Genomic DNA, 18,767 nt, shown 5'->3' with positions numbered 1-18,767 from the left:
CAAGCAGTGAGGGACTCTCTCCTACCTACTATGCAGGCTGGCTATGACCCTTTTGTTCACAGCCTTTTCCATGCAAATACACCTGTTAGCACAATACCTGCCAGGCTCTCTCAACTGCCTGGGAGACCAGTTAAGCAGAATGCTCTTGGACCTCCATGAGTGGCAGCTCAACAGAAACACCTTTTTCCTAATAACTCAGAAAAGGGAAACGCCGGAGGTCGACCTCTTTGCCTTCCACACCAACCGTCAGCTCAGCACATTTTGCACCAGGGAGTATCACTGCATGGCTTAGAAAGTGGATGCCCTGTCCTTCCTCTGGGTAAACCTCTCTGTCTATGCTGTTCCTCCCCTACCTCCCATTCCCAGGGTACTGCTCAAAATAAGAGAGGAACCATTCTCATAGCTCCAGACTGGCCCAAACAGTGCTGGTACCCCTTGCTGCGCAGCCTGTCCCCGCTGCCTCCATGGAATCTTCCTCAGATTCCAAACCTCCTAACCCAGAGGGAAGGGGAATTCATGCACCCCCAATTGCAGACACTCAGTTTGGCAGCTTGGCTTATACCCTAACCCCTGACCAATCTGCCATCCTCAGTAAACAGGTTCTGGATGTTATCCAAGAAGCCATACGCCCTAGCACCAGAAAGTCTTATACAAATAAATGGAAAAGGTTCTGCACCTTGATCCAGGCTAAGGGGGCCAATACGTCACAGCTCTCCATCCCTCTCATCCTGGATTACTTAGGTGACCTACTACACAGTTGTGTCTCTTTCTCCTCTATAGAAATTCATGTCTCTGCTATTTTTGCTAATTTTCCCACTGAGCAGCCTCTTTTTTCACACCCTCTCATTAAGCAGTTCCTCAGAGGGGCTAGCAACTTGAGGCCCCCCAGAAGGGCACCAACACCAGCTTGGGACCTTAACTTTGTCTTGGAAAAGCTCACCCTGCCCCCTTTCAAACCAGCTTCTTCTGCAGAACTAAAATTTCTCCCCTGGAAGACAGCCTTCCTTCTGGCCATCACTTCAGCCAGAAGAGTCTCTGAGCTGCAAGCAATAATGGCTGTGGAACCCTTCATCATCTTCCATGCAGACAGGGTATCCCTCAGAACTAATCCATCCTTCATGCCCAAGGTGGTGTCCATTGTGGCTCTCAACCAATCCATCCATTTACCCACCTTCTTTCCTAACCCCCAAAACAAGGGGGAAAGGTTTCTGCACTCTCTCTAGATGTGCACAGACAGCTCAGGTACTATCTGGACAGGACTAAACCCTTCAGTAAGTCTGATCAATTGCTGGGTTAGCTTTGCCTCAGGGGCAGAAGGCAAAGCCCTCTCTAAGCAAGCAATTTCCAAATGGATAGCACACTGCATCCATTTCTGCTACAAATAGCATGACAAGCTTCCCCCCAAGGGGTCAGGACACACTCCACCAGAGCAGCCTCTACCTCTGCATCTTTCCTCAGAGGAGTCTCCACCAGGTGCATCCTGGAGGCTGCCACCTGGACATCTGTTCATACTTTTACCAAGCATTACCACCTACCTCTCTTCTCCAAATCCAGTGCAGGGTTTGTGTCTGCAGTCTTGCAGGGCACGCTAGTCTGCCCCTAGCTTTCTGGACTGCCTCCACCCTTTTCCCTCAGCTTTGGGAATCTACCCAATGTGATGACTGCAGCAGTGAAACACGTAGAACATAGTACAGTTGTGTAGACTTACCATAAATGTAGATGTTCGAGTGTATTCACTGTTGCAGTCCTGGTTTCCCTCCCTCCACCCCCCTTTCTGTTTTTCTTCCTTCTTTTTTCCCCTTGTTGTTCTCCTTTCCTTACAAGGGACATACTGTTATTTATTTTCCACTTGTGGGGTTCTACCACCAGAGCCTGGCCTCTTACTTTGGGGGCTCCTGACAGATTAGGGCAAGAAAAACTGATGTAATGGCGTTGGATGCCTTCCTTTATACCACTAACGACCTGACGTCAGTCCTCAAACGACAGCAACCGACGCAGAAATACTAAGTCTCTGGTATTCAGGCCGGCCGAGGGCTACCCTGGCAGGGATATCCCAAATGTGACGACTGAAACAGTGAATGCACTTGAACATCTACATTTGTGGTAAGTGTACACAACTGTGCTTTCTCAGTACTTAACTGCTGCTGTGCTAACTTCTCTATTGCCATTGACAGCAGTTATATACACAGTAAAATTGAATGCATTCAATGCTGATTTGTTCGTAGTGTTAGGCTGTGGATTAGAGATCATGGCTAATTTCCATCAGCCATCTGCCTGGACTGGAGCTTTTTCATATGGCATTATCCAGCAGACCATTGTAGCACTACTTGCCAGTGACTTCATACCACTGTAGTGCTTTAGCAGTCTCTGAATCATTACCTAATAGTCCAATGAGCAATCCTGCTAGAAATAGGATTGCACAGTGCCCCAATTTTTCCTGAATACTTCCTGTCTGTTAACTTATATGTATGTACTTGTAGATTCTTTTCTTGTGTACTTTGAGATAATTAACAATTTTGAAACTAGGTATGTTCAGATTTGTAAACTCCTGATTTGATGGGTGCTGTTAAAAATATTTTTTCTTCCATAGAATGTAGAAGTCGACAATCAGGTAGCTGTTTCCCATCGACTAAGTCTGGTTTGTCAGCATCACCAGCAAAGGCACCAGAAAACACCATTTCTGATGGTCATACTACAGATTGCTCTCAGACAGGTAATATGATTTTGTTTGGTGTACTCACAAGACAGGATGGTGAATGTTGCTGATGCCATGAATATATTCAGGAATGGCTTGAGTTATGCTACCCCTTGTTCCTTTTGTCAAAAGCTGTTTGTCTGACTGCATCATCATGCAGATGTGTTGGTCATGAGCAATATATATATATATATATATATATGTATATTATATATATATATATATATATATATATATATATATATATGTGTATATAATATATATACACGTGTGTGTGTATTTTATCATTTATATATTGATACCAGGTTGTCCAGGCAAGCTACATATCTGCTGCAAATAATAAACTTACAACAAAAAAACCTATATGTGCTGGATAAATGCTTCACCAAACACCACAAAGAATGAAGTCCAGCAGAAATCAGTATGGTGAAACAAAACCTGGCTATCTTTATAAAGCAAACAGGTTTTGTTTGGACAAATAATCTTAAGTGCTTTTAAAGTATTTAAACTGCTTCTTCGTGTATATAAAATCAAAACCATGCGTTCTCATACAGATTATTTTAAGACCACATGATACAGAAACAATTACCTCTTAAAGGCACAAACTATACTCTGTACAAAATATTCTAAAAACTATAAAATCTCTCTGCATTTAGAGAATATGTATATATAATTCTAAACAAATTATAAACAAATGATCATTTTACTTAAGTGGATATGCTTTTAACATCGGTCTTATCGGAACTTTATCATTAAGACCTGAGCCAGTATCAGCTCCAAGTCTAATTATCCATTTAGTTTCCAAAGACTCTGTTGCATTGCTTATGTCACCCCCTCTCAAACCTTTCTCTGTCTTGCCTATAACCCAAAACTTAAACTTGTGTTCAGAAGAGGTAGGTTTCTCCCACATGTTTAGCAAGGACATTACTTCTAGAACCATTCCTGATGTTAAATAAATGCTCCCTTACTCCATCCTTCAGACATTTATCAGTCTTTCCTACATAACATTTTTTGCATATAACGCAATGTGCCAGATATATACTATATGCATGCTTACATGTAGTCTCAACTCTAAACCTATATAGTCTACCTTGATCTGGATGTAAAAATTCCCCCGAACTGTCTATATACTCAAAATAATTGCAACTACGACATGGTCTAGTCACAAAGTTACTAGCATTTGTCTTGTATTCAACTTTACTGGGTCCTACTAGATCCTTGGGATAACATAACATCTGTTTCAAAATCTTATACACAAAACTTGGGACCTCTCCGACTATCTTCTTTATTTCTGGGTTTATTGTCATAATCTTCCAGTGTTTCTTAATGATATTAGTTATACCTTCAGAAGTTTTAGGAAACGTTACTGGTACTCTGCATTTACTATCACTGGAATACTTATTTTTATTTTTATTTAAAGGTGGATTAGATGAAAAATATGGTCTCCCATCATCTTTCCTACTTTTGACCACACCTTCTAACGAACTATGTACTTTATATTTACTATATCCTCTTGCTATAAATCTCTCTTCTAAATCCACCATCTCTTTTAAGAAATTATTAGCGTTTGCATTAATGCTGGATATCCTTAGGCCTTGACCTGCTACAACATTCTTAAAAATGTGATGTGGATGCATACTACTACTACGATGTAAAAAGGTATTTTTATAGCAAGGCTTTCTATACCAGTAGTGTGTTTATAGTACCATCTTGTTCCACCTTAACTAACGCATCCAGAAAACTAATTTCTTTATTCGAATGTTTTTCTACAAATTTCAAAAAATTGGTGCTGTTATTTATATACTCAACAAATGTCATTAATTCTTGCTCAGTTCCATCCCAAATCAAAAACAGTCTACAAACCTTCTATAAAACACAACATTTGTAGAAAAAGAACCATTAAAAACATTATTCTTTTTGCAGCTCAACATAATTAAGTTGGCATAGCAATTGGCACAAGACGTGCCCATAGCTACACCATCCTTTTGTAAATAAAAACTCTTATTAAACAGAAAAACATTGTTATACAATATTAATTTAACCAAAAAACATAAACTGATTTTCTCCTTAGAGAAATTTTGCACGTCACACAGAAAATTCCTCATTCATTCCAGTCCTATATTATTTGGAATCACGGTGAAAAGTGACTGTACAGCTAAAGTAACAAAATACCACTTATCCATCCTAAAAACAGCATGAGTAAAACTATATAGGTCCTGTAAAAACTGTCTAGAATCTTTTAAAATATGCTTTTTAGACTCAATAAAGGGCTTGAAATTCTTCTCAACAAAAATAGACATTGCTTCAGTACACCAGTTTTGCCCTGATACGATCGGTCTTAGGAGTGGACACACAGGGTCTTTATGTATCTTAGGCAAACCCTGTGTCATGGGTGTTGTAGGTTTATTCACATATAACAATTCATACAGTCGTTTATCTATTGAGTTTGAAACAAACAAGGGCTTAACCTTGCTCTTAACAGTTTCATTCATATTATAAACATCAAACATCCTAGTCAGACTAATGTTTCACATCAGCCAGCATTTTTTACATCGTACCTATGTACCATTCTGAATCCATGATAACAGTTGGTCCACCCTTATCAACTGGACGGATTGCAATACTTTGATCATGCATTAAACTCAACAGGGCCTCTCTTTCTTTAGAAGACACATTATTAAAGCCTTTCTTGGCACCAGTATTATTAGTGTCTGTACATCTCATCAGTACATAACTTTTCAAACGCCTCTACTAGTGGATGCATATTGGATATAAATACACTAGGTTTTCTAAACATAAAGTTATTTGTTTTCACATAATGAACCATCAGTACAACTAAACATATGATGTGAAGTTGTCTTATCTTGCTTGCATTCTTACTGGTTGGGTTCGGAACTAACCCTCTGTTCCGACTCGGCCGCATTCTACAGCTCAAAGTCTTCCACTGGTTCGTGGCTGTATCCTTCCATCATGCTCTAGTAAAGTTCCCCAGATCTTGTTTGCCGCTAAACAGATCGGGTGCATCCATTCTGGCTCTGGCTAAGTTGGAAATTTTTTTCTAATTACCTTCTTGTATTTAGCTATTTTGTGCTGTTTAACTTTTAATATAATTAGCTAGTTCAGTAATATTGTTAATTTAGAGAGTTTGCTTCTCTGTGTATGCTTTACTCGCCATCGTTTTTTTTCGCTAGGCCTGTGCTTTACCCTAGCCTGGCTTAATTTGGTTACTTTAAAAATGTTTTTTGTAAAAGGCTTTCCTTAACAGTTTTCCTTTCCTACTTGTATACACTCTAGAGAGTGTAGTAGAGTGTTTTTTCCCTGTTCTTTGTTCCTGACTGAAAACTGGCAGCTCATTTAAGTTAAAAGGCTGCCATTGCCTGTTTAAGTTACAGGACAGTCTCTTTCCCTACCCCTTCCCCTTCGTTGCTTAAACTTCCTTTGTTTTGCTGTTTAAAAAAAAAGGGATTTCTTTCTTGTATTCATAACTGTTTACTTGTTATCTTTTTGTGTGGTAGAACTATAAGTGGATAGTAGCTGTTTTTGTTCTCTTATAGTGATGTCTAAAGAACAAAGAGAGTCTCAAGTCCTCAGGCTTTAAAAATGTGAAAAATGTGTCCAAAAGATGTCCATTACAGATGGGCACACTGTATGTGTTTGTCTAGGGGCCTTACACTTGCAGGAAACATGCAGTATCTGTCATTCCTTCAGATGTTATTAGTGTTTCACTGTTGCAGTCATCACATTTGGGTTATCCCTGCCCAGGGTAGCCCTTGGCCGGCCCGAATACCAAAGGCTTAGTATTTCTGCATCGGTTGCTGTCATTTCAGGACTGACGTCAGGTCGTCAGTAGTATAAAGTGAGACAGCTGACGCTATTACATCAGTCTTTCTTGCCATGGAGTCCGAAGCAGAAGCAGTTTGCACGAGTGCTGGTCGGACGCTACCTGAGTTTCATCTACCGAATTGAAGTTGGTCTTCTAAAGCAAAGTACCTCATTGGGAATCCTTTTTTTTGCACTAATCGATGTCAGAAAAAGTTAATAATTGTCTCACCTGTGGAAAGCAAATACCACACTGAGACTTTCATTCTTACTCCGTCACTTGTTTAGGCCCAGACCACGACATCCCCCGTTGTCGCTTCTGTGCTTTGTTCAACTCCAGAACTATCCATCAACGGGCCCTTATTGTAGCTAGATATTTCTGCTTACAATCCTCAAATTCCAATATGGCTTTGGTAAGCCATCCGACAGCAGATCTTCCTAAAAAACATAGATAAAGACAGAGACAGACCGCACAGGTCCAAACCTACCAACAACGCTTCTGTTAAGCTAGTAGTCAGTTCTCCGGTCCTCAGTGAGGTGCTTTCGCAGCCCCTGATGCCTGCTTCTGTGGATTCACAGGCTGCTACCAAGACCCTTTCGTAGTCTGGTATGCCGCAAAACTCTTTAACAAAGGATACTGTGGTCGCCTCTACCTTGGATAGGTCTGGAGCCGCTGAGCAGGCACTGGCTTCTGAGGAAGTCCTTCACACTACCGATTCTCGACACAAACCGATGTCTTCTTTCGTGACTACCGTTTGAAAATGACTGAGTTTCTTAGGCCCAGGGTACGAACCACACCCAAGAAACCAACCTAATTTCAGGCACCTGCTTCCTTGCCTCAGTTTCAAATGCTTAAAATGGCGGAAGACCTTATCATGCTGATCAGGGAAGCCAAGCTACCCCCTTCAAAAAGAAATGAGATCACTATAAGTAAAAAGCTAAGAGCTCTCATCAAATCATCCAAAGCTAATTTTGAGAGAAAAATAGCTAAGGACTCAAAAGACAATCATAAGGCATTCTTTAGCTATGTTAGAAACCTGGGAGGAAACTCCCAGATATGCTCAGAATTAGTTCAAAATGATGTGAAGATTACTGATCCTGCAGACATTGCCAACATACTGGCTGACAGGTTCAGTGCAAACTTCTCCCCCCCTCCCCCCCAAAAGGAGAGATATCTATACCAAATGTTTGTACCCCCCCAAACATCTCTAATGCCCAGGTGAGAACTGCTCTCTCCAAGGCAAAAAACACAGCATCCATGGGACCTGATGGTGTCCCCGGCTGTGTGCTCCACGAACTCAACGAGGAATTAAACCCGCAGTTAGGACAGCTGTTTAATCTTAGTCTCACCTCCGGATACGTACCCAGGGAGTGGTGCACAGCGACTGTGGTCCCACTTCACAAAGGCGGTGCCTCCACAGACCCTGGAAATTACCGTCCCATTAGCTTGACAAGCCTCATCTGCAAAGCCATGGAGAGGATCATAATGGATCTCATAAATAAAGAGATAGGGAATTTGCAGACTTTGGATCCAACCCAGTTTGGCTTTGTCAAAGGCAGATCATGCCTTTTAAACTTGGTTGACTTTTTCGAGACAGTCACCAAGGCCATTGATGAGGGAAAGGCAGTCCGTACAGCCTACCTCGACCTGGCGAAGGCCTTCGATACAATACACCACTCTGGTATCATTGAAAAACTCATCAGCTTAAAAGTAAACCCATACATCACAAGATGGGTTGCAAACTGGCTGAGCGACAGAACCCACAGGGTCAGAGTTGCTGGCGCCATGTCAGACTCAAAGCCTGTCACAAGTGGTGTCCCACAGGGCTCAGTCCTGGGCCCACTCTTGTTTTGCATCTACTTTTCTGAAGTACAAGCAAACACAGGAGGGTTATGGCTGACAAAGTTTGCAGATGACTGCAAACTGGGTGCCGTAGTCGAAAACACATCTGCTGCTGACCCTGAGGTAATTTCTCAAGGGCCTAAAGGGATTAAAGCACCCTCTGCTAAGAATCCCACCCCCTCAGATAGGGATTCCTGAGCACTAGACAGATGGGGTAAAAAGTATACACCTCAGCTACTGTTGTTATCAGGGCACTAAATTGTCAGTTCCATGTGCTAAAATTTCAGCAACATACCCTGGAACTCCTCAAGCAAGCAATGTCTTCCTTTCCTGCTTGTGCAGAATCTAAAGCGTTATAAGAGTTAATCCATTCTGCAAGTCAAGTAACTAAACACACCTTGCACTGTGGTTTTGACGCCCTAGAAGCTTCTTGCAGGGCAGCAGTCACAGGATCTGTCGTTAGAAGGCATGCCTGGCTTAAGGAACAGCCCCTGCCAGACCATGTCAAATCTAAATTGTTGGATGCCCCCTTGCACAAAGACAACTTGTTTGGCACTAAGTTAGAAGAGGTCTTAAAAAGGATGGAAGAAAAAGCAAAATCTATGCAGAAAGTTAAGGATTTCTTACAGGTCCAACCACCCAGGTTCAGCAGGCATTGTCCCACCAAGCACTGGTCCTTTCCTGCTCCAACTAAGCCAGTCCAGCCCAGGCTCCAGAGAACCAGCCCCCCCCCCCCAGACATCAGCCACAGGGAATGCAGAGATCTAAGCAGTGGACTACCTACACTTCAAAACCAGGGAGCTCTAAGCCACCCCCTTATGGTAAGAACTCACAAAGACTCACCTTTACTTACCCCTAGGAGGAAAACTCTCCTTTCATGCAAGCACCTGGTAGTGTTTCAGGGATAAAGATTTTCCTTCCACACCCTTCCAACCCCAAAAGGGTTCCCAGATCCACCTCCAAACCAGTGGGAAGAGGCTCAAAAGCAATTCCCTTCCCTGCTTTCTATGAGGGCATTAGAGCATGTTCCTGCAGAACAGATAGACCAAGGTTTCTACTCCAGACTTTTTCTGGTGTCCAGAAAAGAAGGCACCTGGTGCCCCATTCTTGATCTATCCATTCTAAACACCTTCCTGGTGATCCCAAAATTCAAAATGCTCACCCTCCAGCAGCTGCTACCCATGCTCTCCAAGGATGCTTGGCTAGCCACCCTAGATCTAAAAGAGGCCTAGCTCCACATTCCTATCAGGGAATCAGGCAGGAAATTTCTCTTTCAGGGCAGTATCTCAACACTTTCAGCTCTCTGTGCTTCCCTTTGGCTTATCTGCTGCGCAGAGAGTTTCCACAAAATGTCTGGCTCCGGCCATTGCCTTTTGCAGACAAAGGAATATCCAGATTTAGCCATACATAGATGACTGCCTTATCCAGGCAGACAGCCAGGAAAAGCTGCTCAAGCACCTGGCCTTTGTAAAGACCCTACTAACCTCCCTAGGGTACACAATTAATGAAAAGAAGTCCAAAGAGGTGCCCACCCAAAGCATTATCTTCCTGGGAGCAAGCCTGGACACAGAATCCCAGATGGCATTCCTTACACCAGAAAAACAAATTTTCCTGACAGCCTACTTCTCTCAACTAGCCACCAGACCTCAGTTATCTGCAAGGAAAATCCTGCAAGCTCTGGGGTTCTTGGCATCTTGCATACTACTTATTCCATATGCCAGATTGCTTATGAGGAAACTTCAGTGGTACCTAAAAAGCCTTTGGTGTCAACACTCTCAAGACCTGGAGACTCTTATACCTATAATTCCTTGCCTCAGAAAAGTTTTTCTTTGGTGGGCAACAGCATGCTCCCACAACAACAGACTACCTTTCTCACTACCCCCCACTGCCCAGGCCCTCACCGCAGATGCATCAGACTATGCTTGGGGTGCACACCTGGATGGCAGGAGCATACAAGGCCAATGGAGCCCGCAGCAAATCCCTCTGCACATCAACCAAAAAGAGATGATGGTTGTCCAGCATCCCTTGATAGCGTTCATGCCCCTTCTCTCCCAGGGGCTCTCCTGATCAAAACAGACAACACCAGTGTGATGTGGTATATCAACCCTCTATGCAGGTTGGCCATGACCCTTTGGCACACAGCCTCTGCCATGCAACTGCACCTGTTAGCACATTTCCTACCAGCTTCTCTCAACTCTCTGGCAGACCAATTGAGCAGAAATCCTCTAGACCCACATGAGTGGCAGCTCAACAGAAGAACCTTCACCCTAATGACTCAGAAATGGGGCACCCTGAAGGTCGACCTCTTTGCCTCCCACACCAACTATCAGCTCAGCAAATTCTGCACCAGGGAGCATCACTGCATGGCTTGGAAAGTGGATGCCCTGTCCTTCCCCTGGGTCCATCTATTGATCTGTGTCTTTCCTCCACTACCTCTCATCCCCAGGGTACTGCTCAAAATAAAGGAGGAAAAACCAAGGACAATTCTTATAGCTCCAGACTGGCCTCGCCAGCACTGGTACCTCTTGCTGTGCAGCCTGTCCCCACTGTCACCTTGGCATCTTCTTCAGATTCCAAACCTCCTAACCCAGCGGGAAGGGGAATTCATGCATCCCCAATTCAGACACTCAGTTTGGCAGCTTGGCTTATTCCCTAACCCCGGATCAATCTGCCTGCCTCAGTAAACAGGTTCTAGATGTTATACGTGAGGCCAGACGCCCTAGCATTAGAAAGTCTTATGCTGACAAATGGAAAAGGTTCTGCACCTGGATCCAGGCTCAGGGAGTCAATATGGTACAGTCCTCCCTCCCTCTCATTCTGGATTACTTAGCTGACCTACTACACAGTGACCTCTCTTTTTCCTCTATAAAAATTAATGTCTCTGCTATCTCTGCTCATTTCCCCACTGAGCAGCCCCTTTTCTCACACCCTTTGATCAAACAGTTCCTAAGAGGGGCTAGCAACTTGAGGCCACCCAGAAGAGCACCAACCCCAGCTTGGGACCTTAACTTTGTGTTGGAAAAGCTCAGCCTGCCCTCTTTTGAACTATCTTCTTCTGCATAGCTAAAATTTCTCTCCTGGAAGACAGCTTTCCTTCTGGCCATCACTTCAGGCAGAAGAGTCTCCGAGCTGCAAGTGCTCAAAGCTGGGGAACTCTGTCATTTTCTATGCTGACAAGGTATCCCTCAGAACTAACCCATCCTTCTTGCCCAAGGTGGTGTCCAGTGTGGCTCTCAACCAATCCATTCATTTGCCCACCTTTTTTCCTAATCCCCAGAACAAGGGGGAAAGGATCCTGCACTTTCTAGATGTGCACAGACAGCTCAGATTCTATCTAGACAGGACTAAATCCTTCAGAAAGGTTGACCAATTGCTGGTTAGCTTTGCTACACAGGCAGAAGGCAAAGCCATCTCCAAACAAACCATTTCCAAATGGATAGTACACTGCATCCATTTCTGCTATGAACAACATGGAAAGCTTCTCCTAAAGGGGGTCAGGACTCACTCCACCAGAGCAGCTTCCACCTCTGCAGCTTTCCTCAGAGGAGTCCCCACCAGAGACATCCTGGAGGCTGCCACCTAGATATCTGTTCACACTTTTACCAAACATTACCACCTGCCTCTCTTCTCCAAATCCAGGGCATGGTTTGCCTCTGCAGTCTTGCAGGGCATCCTAGCCAGCCCCTAATTACCTTGACTGCCTCCACCCATTTCCTCAGCTTTGGGAATGCACCCAAATGTGATGACTGCAACAGTGAAACATGAAGAACATAGTACAGTTGTGTACACCTACCATAAATGTAGATGTTAGGGTGTATTCATTGTTGCAGTCCTGGATTCCATCCCCCTTTCTTCTCTTTCCTTACAAGAGCCATATTGGTATTTACTTTCTACTGGTGGGGTTCTTCCACCAGAACCTGGCTCCTTCTTGGGGGCTCCTGACAGGTTAGGGCAAGAAAAACTGAAGTAATGGCGTTGGCTGCCTTACTTTGTACTACTGATGACCTGACGTCAGTCCTGAAGCGACAGCAACTGAAGCAGAAATACTAAGCCTCTGGTGTTTGGGCTGGCCGAGAGCTACCCTGGCAGGGAGAACCCAAATGTGATGACTGCAACAGTGAATACACTCGAACATCTACATTTATGCCAAGTGTACATGACTGTACTTTCTAGAGTTCTCCTAGAAAGAAAAAACAAACTGTGAGAGGTTTGATTAAGTTGCCCTTTGCTGAAGTGTTAGAAAGTCAGTGCACCTCCAAACCTACTACGTTCCCTTCTTCAAAGTCCAATAGATAGGGAAAAAGATCTTCTCCTATGTCTGGCCAGTTGGAGCCAGCCAAAAAAAATGACAACTACTTCTCCGGACCCGAAGCGTACTGGGCCTGAGAAGTCTTGCATCATCTTTTCCATTGTCTTCGGGGCCGATAGAATTTGAACTACGGATCTGGTTTCCTGAACTCATACTGGTCTCCCCTACATTAAGGTCACCTATCCTGCAACAATTTGGATCTCCTGCCCCCTCCTCTCAGTCCTCCAGAAGTCTTTCACATGATGTGGATCAGGTGGTGCGCAGACTTCTGAAGGCACTGGTGCTGGCCAAACTCCTCTCGGCTCCAACCTATGGGGATTTGGAGCCAACCAAGACTTCCCCCTCAACATAGACTCCTGCTGTGCATCGACCCAAGACCTCACAGTTGGAATGCCTGGAACCAATTGTTGTGGAACCATCTATGCCAAGACCCTTCTTGGGTTCTTCAGAGCAGACATCTGCTCCAATGTCCTCTGTTCCACCCGAGGAGTCTAGAAGCCAACGCTCTCCGGTCGGGTCCGGGGAGGAGAGTCAAATTGGACATTTGTCGGATCCAGACTTGCCTCTTGGCGCTTCTGTGCAGATGAGTTTGGCTCCTACTCTGACTTTGGAGCCAACTCCCATGGTTCCGGGATTCTCTTCCATCTCTTCGGAGCTGGAGGTGTCTTCGGATCAGGGGAGGGGGCTTTCGAACTGATGAGGACAGTGCTGTCTCCTCATGCAGCTCCACTCAAGGGTTCTGACATTCCTCCCCCTAAAACACTGGCGTCTGTCTCTGCACCACACCATCCACAAACAGGCGGAGACCCTAGTCCTCAGAGTACCCCTTCGGGTGAACCCCATCTCTTCCGAAACCTCTCCAGAATACCCTTCTGAAGAGGTCCCTCATAAGAGAACTCTGCAAGAGGAAGCATTTAGATTCCCGGAGGAATCACTCACCTCTGACACAGACCTCAATAAGTCAGAAGGGTCCCCATGGTCGCCCTCTGAGGATATCCCCTGTGCAGATATCCTAGAAGTCCTTAAGCAGAGAGGCGGTTGGAAATCCATCAACCCTTCTGATGAGTCTTTTTTTTTACCTGAAGGCCTTTAGGTCTCACCCTTCAGCCACTTGAGTATTTCTGCCTTTGAACAAGCTTATGGATCTAGTTAGTTGAAAGGCATGGGAGTCTCCAGATGCAGTGGAACCTGTCCCTAGGAGGCCAAATAAGTTCATTACAGACCCTTCAGACAAAGAATTCCTTTCTAAGGGTGTCCCTGTAGATGCTATTGTGATGGCAGCAGCCACCAAGAAGGAACTTTCTTAAACATCCACCTCTGTCCATCTGCCGAACAGAGAGTCTCGCATAATGGTCAGATTCGGGAAGCGCATGTTTTCTTTAGCGACTTTTGCACTCAGATCGCCGAATTATCTGATGCATTTTTCAAGGCTGCAAAGAGATCTCCTAAAAGGGCTAGGAGTTGCTCTCCAAGGTACAGTAGCTGCAGAGGTATCCGATAGTTTCCTCTCAGCTCTCCACCTTAAACTCTGTAGTCAGCTCCTCCATGGGGCTCATCTCTTATGCAGCAGATGGAGTGAGCTGAGCAGCAGGTTCAGGAATTTCCCTAAGGAGACATTCCTGGATGCACCTGTGTGACTTTGCAGAACCTTTTAAATCTTCCTTTATTAATGCCCCCTTCGATGGCTCATCCTTATATGCTCCGAAAATCAAGGACACACTGGCAAGGTGTGAACAAGAAGGGAAAACTCTCTCTGCCGTAAGGAGTCTGTTTTTCCTTACCTTCTAGACCTTATCCAAAAGCTCAAAAGGGAGGAAAGATGTGGTTCTGAAAATCTGAGTATTCCAAGACACATATGGTGACTCTTCCCCAGAGACAGAGGGGGAAGCACGAATGGAAGATGCTGTCTACACAGCAGAGTGGGTATGCAAAGTCAGGGCGACAGGGATTCTTTCCAAGGCAGGCCTTTTCAGTGCTCCTGAATGGAGGCCCATCTGCCCACTTCTGGAGGCAGTCGGGGGTCACTTATTTTTGTTCCTAGAAGCCTGGCAAGGAATAACAAAATACAACTGGGTACAAAGCATCATATCCAGAGGCTACTCCATACCCTTTTCCTCCCCAAACATAGAGAACATCCGAGACGTTCCACCCAGTCAGAGGGATCAAGCAACTCTAGAAGTACAAAAGTTGCTAGACAAAAGAGTCATCCATAGAGTCCCCGCAGACCAGATAGGATCCGGAACTTACTCAATGTTCTTTTTAGTGCCAAAAAGAACAGGGGACTGAAGGCCCATCTTGGATTTCAGCAAATTAAATGAATCAGGAAAAAAGACCAAGTTCTGGATGGTAACACTGCAGTCAATCCTTCCCTTTTTCTGGGAAAAAAAATTGAATGTGCTCTATAGACCTCCAGGATGCCTACTACCACATAAAAATGGACAGACCATCCAGGAGTCATTTGTGCTTCTGGCTGGGAGCCAGTTATTACCAATTTCAAGCTCTACCCTTTGGTCTCACCACAGCACCAACATAGTGTTTACCAAGTGTATGGCAGTAGTCATGGCTCACCTGAGGACATCTAGCATTCCGAGACGACTGGCTCCCTAACTCCCACCACCAGGCATCTACTACTACAAACAAGAGCCACCCCATTCGTCTTTGCTTTCGCCTAGGAATCACAATAGGTTACAAAAAAATCTGCCTTGTTGCCATCTCGACATATGTTTGTAGGAGCAGATTTAGACACAACAAACATGATGGCAAAACCTCCTACAGAAAGAGTTTTCGTTCTGATACAGCAAGCCTCCAACCTTCTATCCAAGACCAGAGTACAGGTGAAGACAATTTTAAAAGTTTTGGGAACCATGGTGGCAGCGATAAGCTTAGTTCCATTCGCTCGCATGCACATGAGAATTCTGCAGTGGCTACTGTTCACTCACTGGTCGTTGCAAGAGCTACCCTTGTCTCACCAAATTCTGTTGCAAAAAATACATTCGGTGGTGGCTTTACTCTACTCGCGTGACATCGGGTCAACCATTTCTTCCCCACACCCTGTAGCCACAGTCAACACAGACACCTCCCAGATTGGGGGAGGGGGGAGCATTATTTGGGAAAGACGGTCCAAGGCACTTGGCAGGATCATGAGGCCCATTTGCAAATCAATGTCTTAGAGATGAGAGCAGTACTTTTGGCTTTGCAAGCACTAAAGGATTCTCTTCTCTAGGGAACAATTGCAATTCAGACAGACAATTTTGATTGTCTGGTACATAAACAAACAAGGAGGGACCAGGTCCTGCCCCCTTTGTCAAGAGGCCCTGAGAGTATGGCAGTGGGCGACCTCCTCCCAATGCTTTCTGATAGCAATGCACATCCCGGGGAAATCCAACATGATGGCAGACAAACTCAGTAGAGCAATTCTCATGCCTCACGAGTGGTCCTTAAAACAAGAAGTAGCGGAAATGATCTTTTGCAAATGGGGCCAGCCTTGCTGCGACCTTTTTGCCACATCCATGAATGCCAAATGCAGTAGCTGTTTTGCCCTAAACCCCCTCTGGGAGAGGCGCCAAGGGATGCACTTGTACTTGATGGCCCTCTGGTCTCCTTTATGCCTTTCCTCCGTTTCCTCTGATACCCAAAGTTCTTCAGAAAGCAAGGTCGTTGGGAAGCAGCCTGATTCTTGTCGCTCCATACTGGCCTCATGAAATTTGGTTCCCCTTCCTTTGGCCTCATCTTTAGGAGGAGCCATGGGTTCTGGACCCAGTTCCAGACCCTCTGACTTGTACATCTGGAATGCTTCATCCTCGTCTCCAAATCCTCAGGTTGACAGCTTGGCTGTTCAATTCCAAATATAGCCAGGCTTCTTGACCTGACCCCTTCTGTCAAACGTATCTTTGATTTCTTTTCACAAGGCCTCAATAAGAAAATTATACATGAGTAAATTGAAAAGATTTTCTTCTTGAGAAGTGAGTAAACACGTTGACCCCTTTTCTGCTCCTGTAGGTTCTATTCTTGAATTTCTAGCACAACTGTTTAATGGAGGTGCAGCTGCAGACACCATTCGTGTACCTCTAGCAGCAATATCTACATTTCATATAAGTGATTTAACCCCAAATTTGATGTCTCACAAACTATGTAAAGCCTTCCTGAAGGGCACTAACTTAAGACTACCTATAAAGACCCCTCTTCCACCATGGGGCCTAAGCTTTGTTCTTTCTTATTTGATCCTTTCCCCCTTTGAACCTGCATCATTGTGTGATCTAAAACTTTTGACGTGGAAAACAAGTATGTTGTTTGTCATCGCTTCTGCCAGAAGGGTTTCAGAACTGCAAGCATTATCGATAGTCTCAATACATGCTTTTCCACAAAGATAGAGTATTCCTCTGAACAAACCCGTCCTTCTTGCCGAACGTATGTTCAGAGTCTAACCTTAATCAATTGATAGAACTACCAGTGTTGATGTTCTTCGTGTTTCACTGTTGCAGTCATTTAATTTGGGTAATCTGCTGGCAGGTTGCCCTCAGTCTGTCTGAATTCCAAAGTCTTGGGTCCTGCGTCAGTTGCTGTCTTCTCTTACATGACGTCAGGTTGTCAGGGGTATAAAACATGCAGCTGACGCCATTTTCTTTAGTCTTTCTTGTCACGCGGTGCCCGAAGCAGAAGCATTTCGCAAGTGCCGGTCAGCCGACTACTGAAATATTCGAGTTTCAGAACCGAAGTCTTCACTAAAGCTAAGTACCCTGTTGGGGAAACTTTTTTTCTTGCTTTTTATCGATGTCAGAAAAAGTTAATAATTGTATTACTTGTGGGAAGCAAATACCTCATAAGGATTTCCATTTATACTGTATTCCTTGCCTAGGCCCTGATCACAACGTGCCTGGCTGTCGGTTTTGTGCTAGATTTAACCAACACACTGTTAAGCGTCGGTATATTTTTGCATTAAAGTATTTTAGAAACAGATTTAACTACCCAGAAATGTCATTGGATAGCAATCCGACTACTGGAGTACATAAAAAACGCAAAGAAAAGGACAGAGAAAGGCAGTCGAGATCCAAAACCGACGAAGCTTCTCCTAAGCCAGTCGTCGGTTTGCCTATACTCAGTGAGGCACTTTTGCAGCCCCTGATACCCACTACCTTCGAGTCGCAGGCCTCTACCGACACCCATGTGGAATCTGGCATGCCGCAAGATACTCAAGGTATTGGACCGACGGATGTATCTCCCTCTGATAGGTCTGGAGCCGCTGAGCAGGCACCGGCTTCTGAGGGTGTATTCAGACCTCAACATTTGTATATCAAACCGACGACAGCTGCAAAATTAAAGACAAAATCAACTTCTAAAACTAAAAAAACGATGCCTGAGCCAAGTGCACAGGCCTCTATGTCTAAAAAACAGATGATCAAAATGGCTGAAGACCTTATTACCTTGATCAGGGGTACCCATCCCCCTCCAGATAAGAGGCCTAGGCAAGACACTGATTATGAATCTTCAGATCAGGTTTCTATTTCTTGTGATTCCTCTTCTGATCAGGAATTAAGTTTACCTCCCTATGAGGATTCTGATGCTGAGGAGTCTATTCCATCTGCATCTCCTCCTGAGGATTATTCATTTGGAGAAACCTTGCATACTTTGAGGGAGCATTTTCACTGGGAGAGTCAAGACTTCTCAGAATCAAAAAAAGAGGCTCAGGGATTTCCTTCTCCCTCAGCACAGGACTTTAGCCATTCCCCTGTTTTAGACATTGTGGATGATGTGTTTTCTGAGACAAGCTTGACCCCTGACTCCTTACCTCCGGCTCCCAGTAAGCCTGACAGATATTACAGGGTCCCTGACTCGCATACATTTTTATTTAGAAACCCTGCTGCTGATCCTGAAACTATCTCACAGGGTCCAAAGGGAGTTAAGACCTCAACAGTGTTGTTCCCCAACTACGGCAACAAGGCAGAGAAGATGCACATCACCTTCTAGATGTACATAGACAATTACGTTTCTACTTGCATAGAACAAAGAACTTCAGAAAATCTGATCAACTATTTGTTTCATTCTCAGAAGCAAAGAAACGTGTCCCTGTTTCTAAAGTCACACTTTCAAAATGGATTTCAGAT

The 18,767-nt window shown here is 44.5% G+C and overlaps 1 protein-coding gene across 1 annotated transcript in view; it reads left to right on the top strand.

Moving 5' to 3' along the window:
* GREB1L (GREB1 like retinoic acid receptor coactivator) overlaps nt 1-18,767 on the top strand; it is a 3,215,862-nt gene that overhangs the window by 1,263,478 nt on the left and 1,933,617 nt on the right. The window contains exon 8 of the mRNA XM_044065377.1: nt 2,591-2,713. Coding sequence (XP_043921312.1) covers nt 2,591-2,713 — 123 coding nt within the window. The remainder of the gene's footprint in view (nt 1-2,590; nt 2,714-18,767) is intronic.

The sequence above is a fragment of the Protopterus annectens genome, chromosome 3.part0 (assembly GCF_019279795.1).
Source record: "Protopterus annectens isolate FY-2018-M chromosome 3.part0, PAN1.0, whole genome shotgun sequence".
Taxonomy (NCBI): Eukaryota; Metazoa; Chordata; order Ceratodontiformes; family Protopteridae; genus Protopterus; species Protopterus annectens.
The sequence above is the reverse complement of the archived record's forward strand: the minus strand, read 5'-3'. Positions and strand labels throughout refer to the sequence as shown.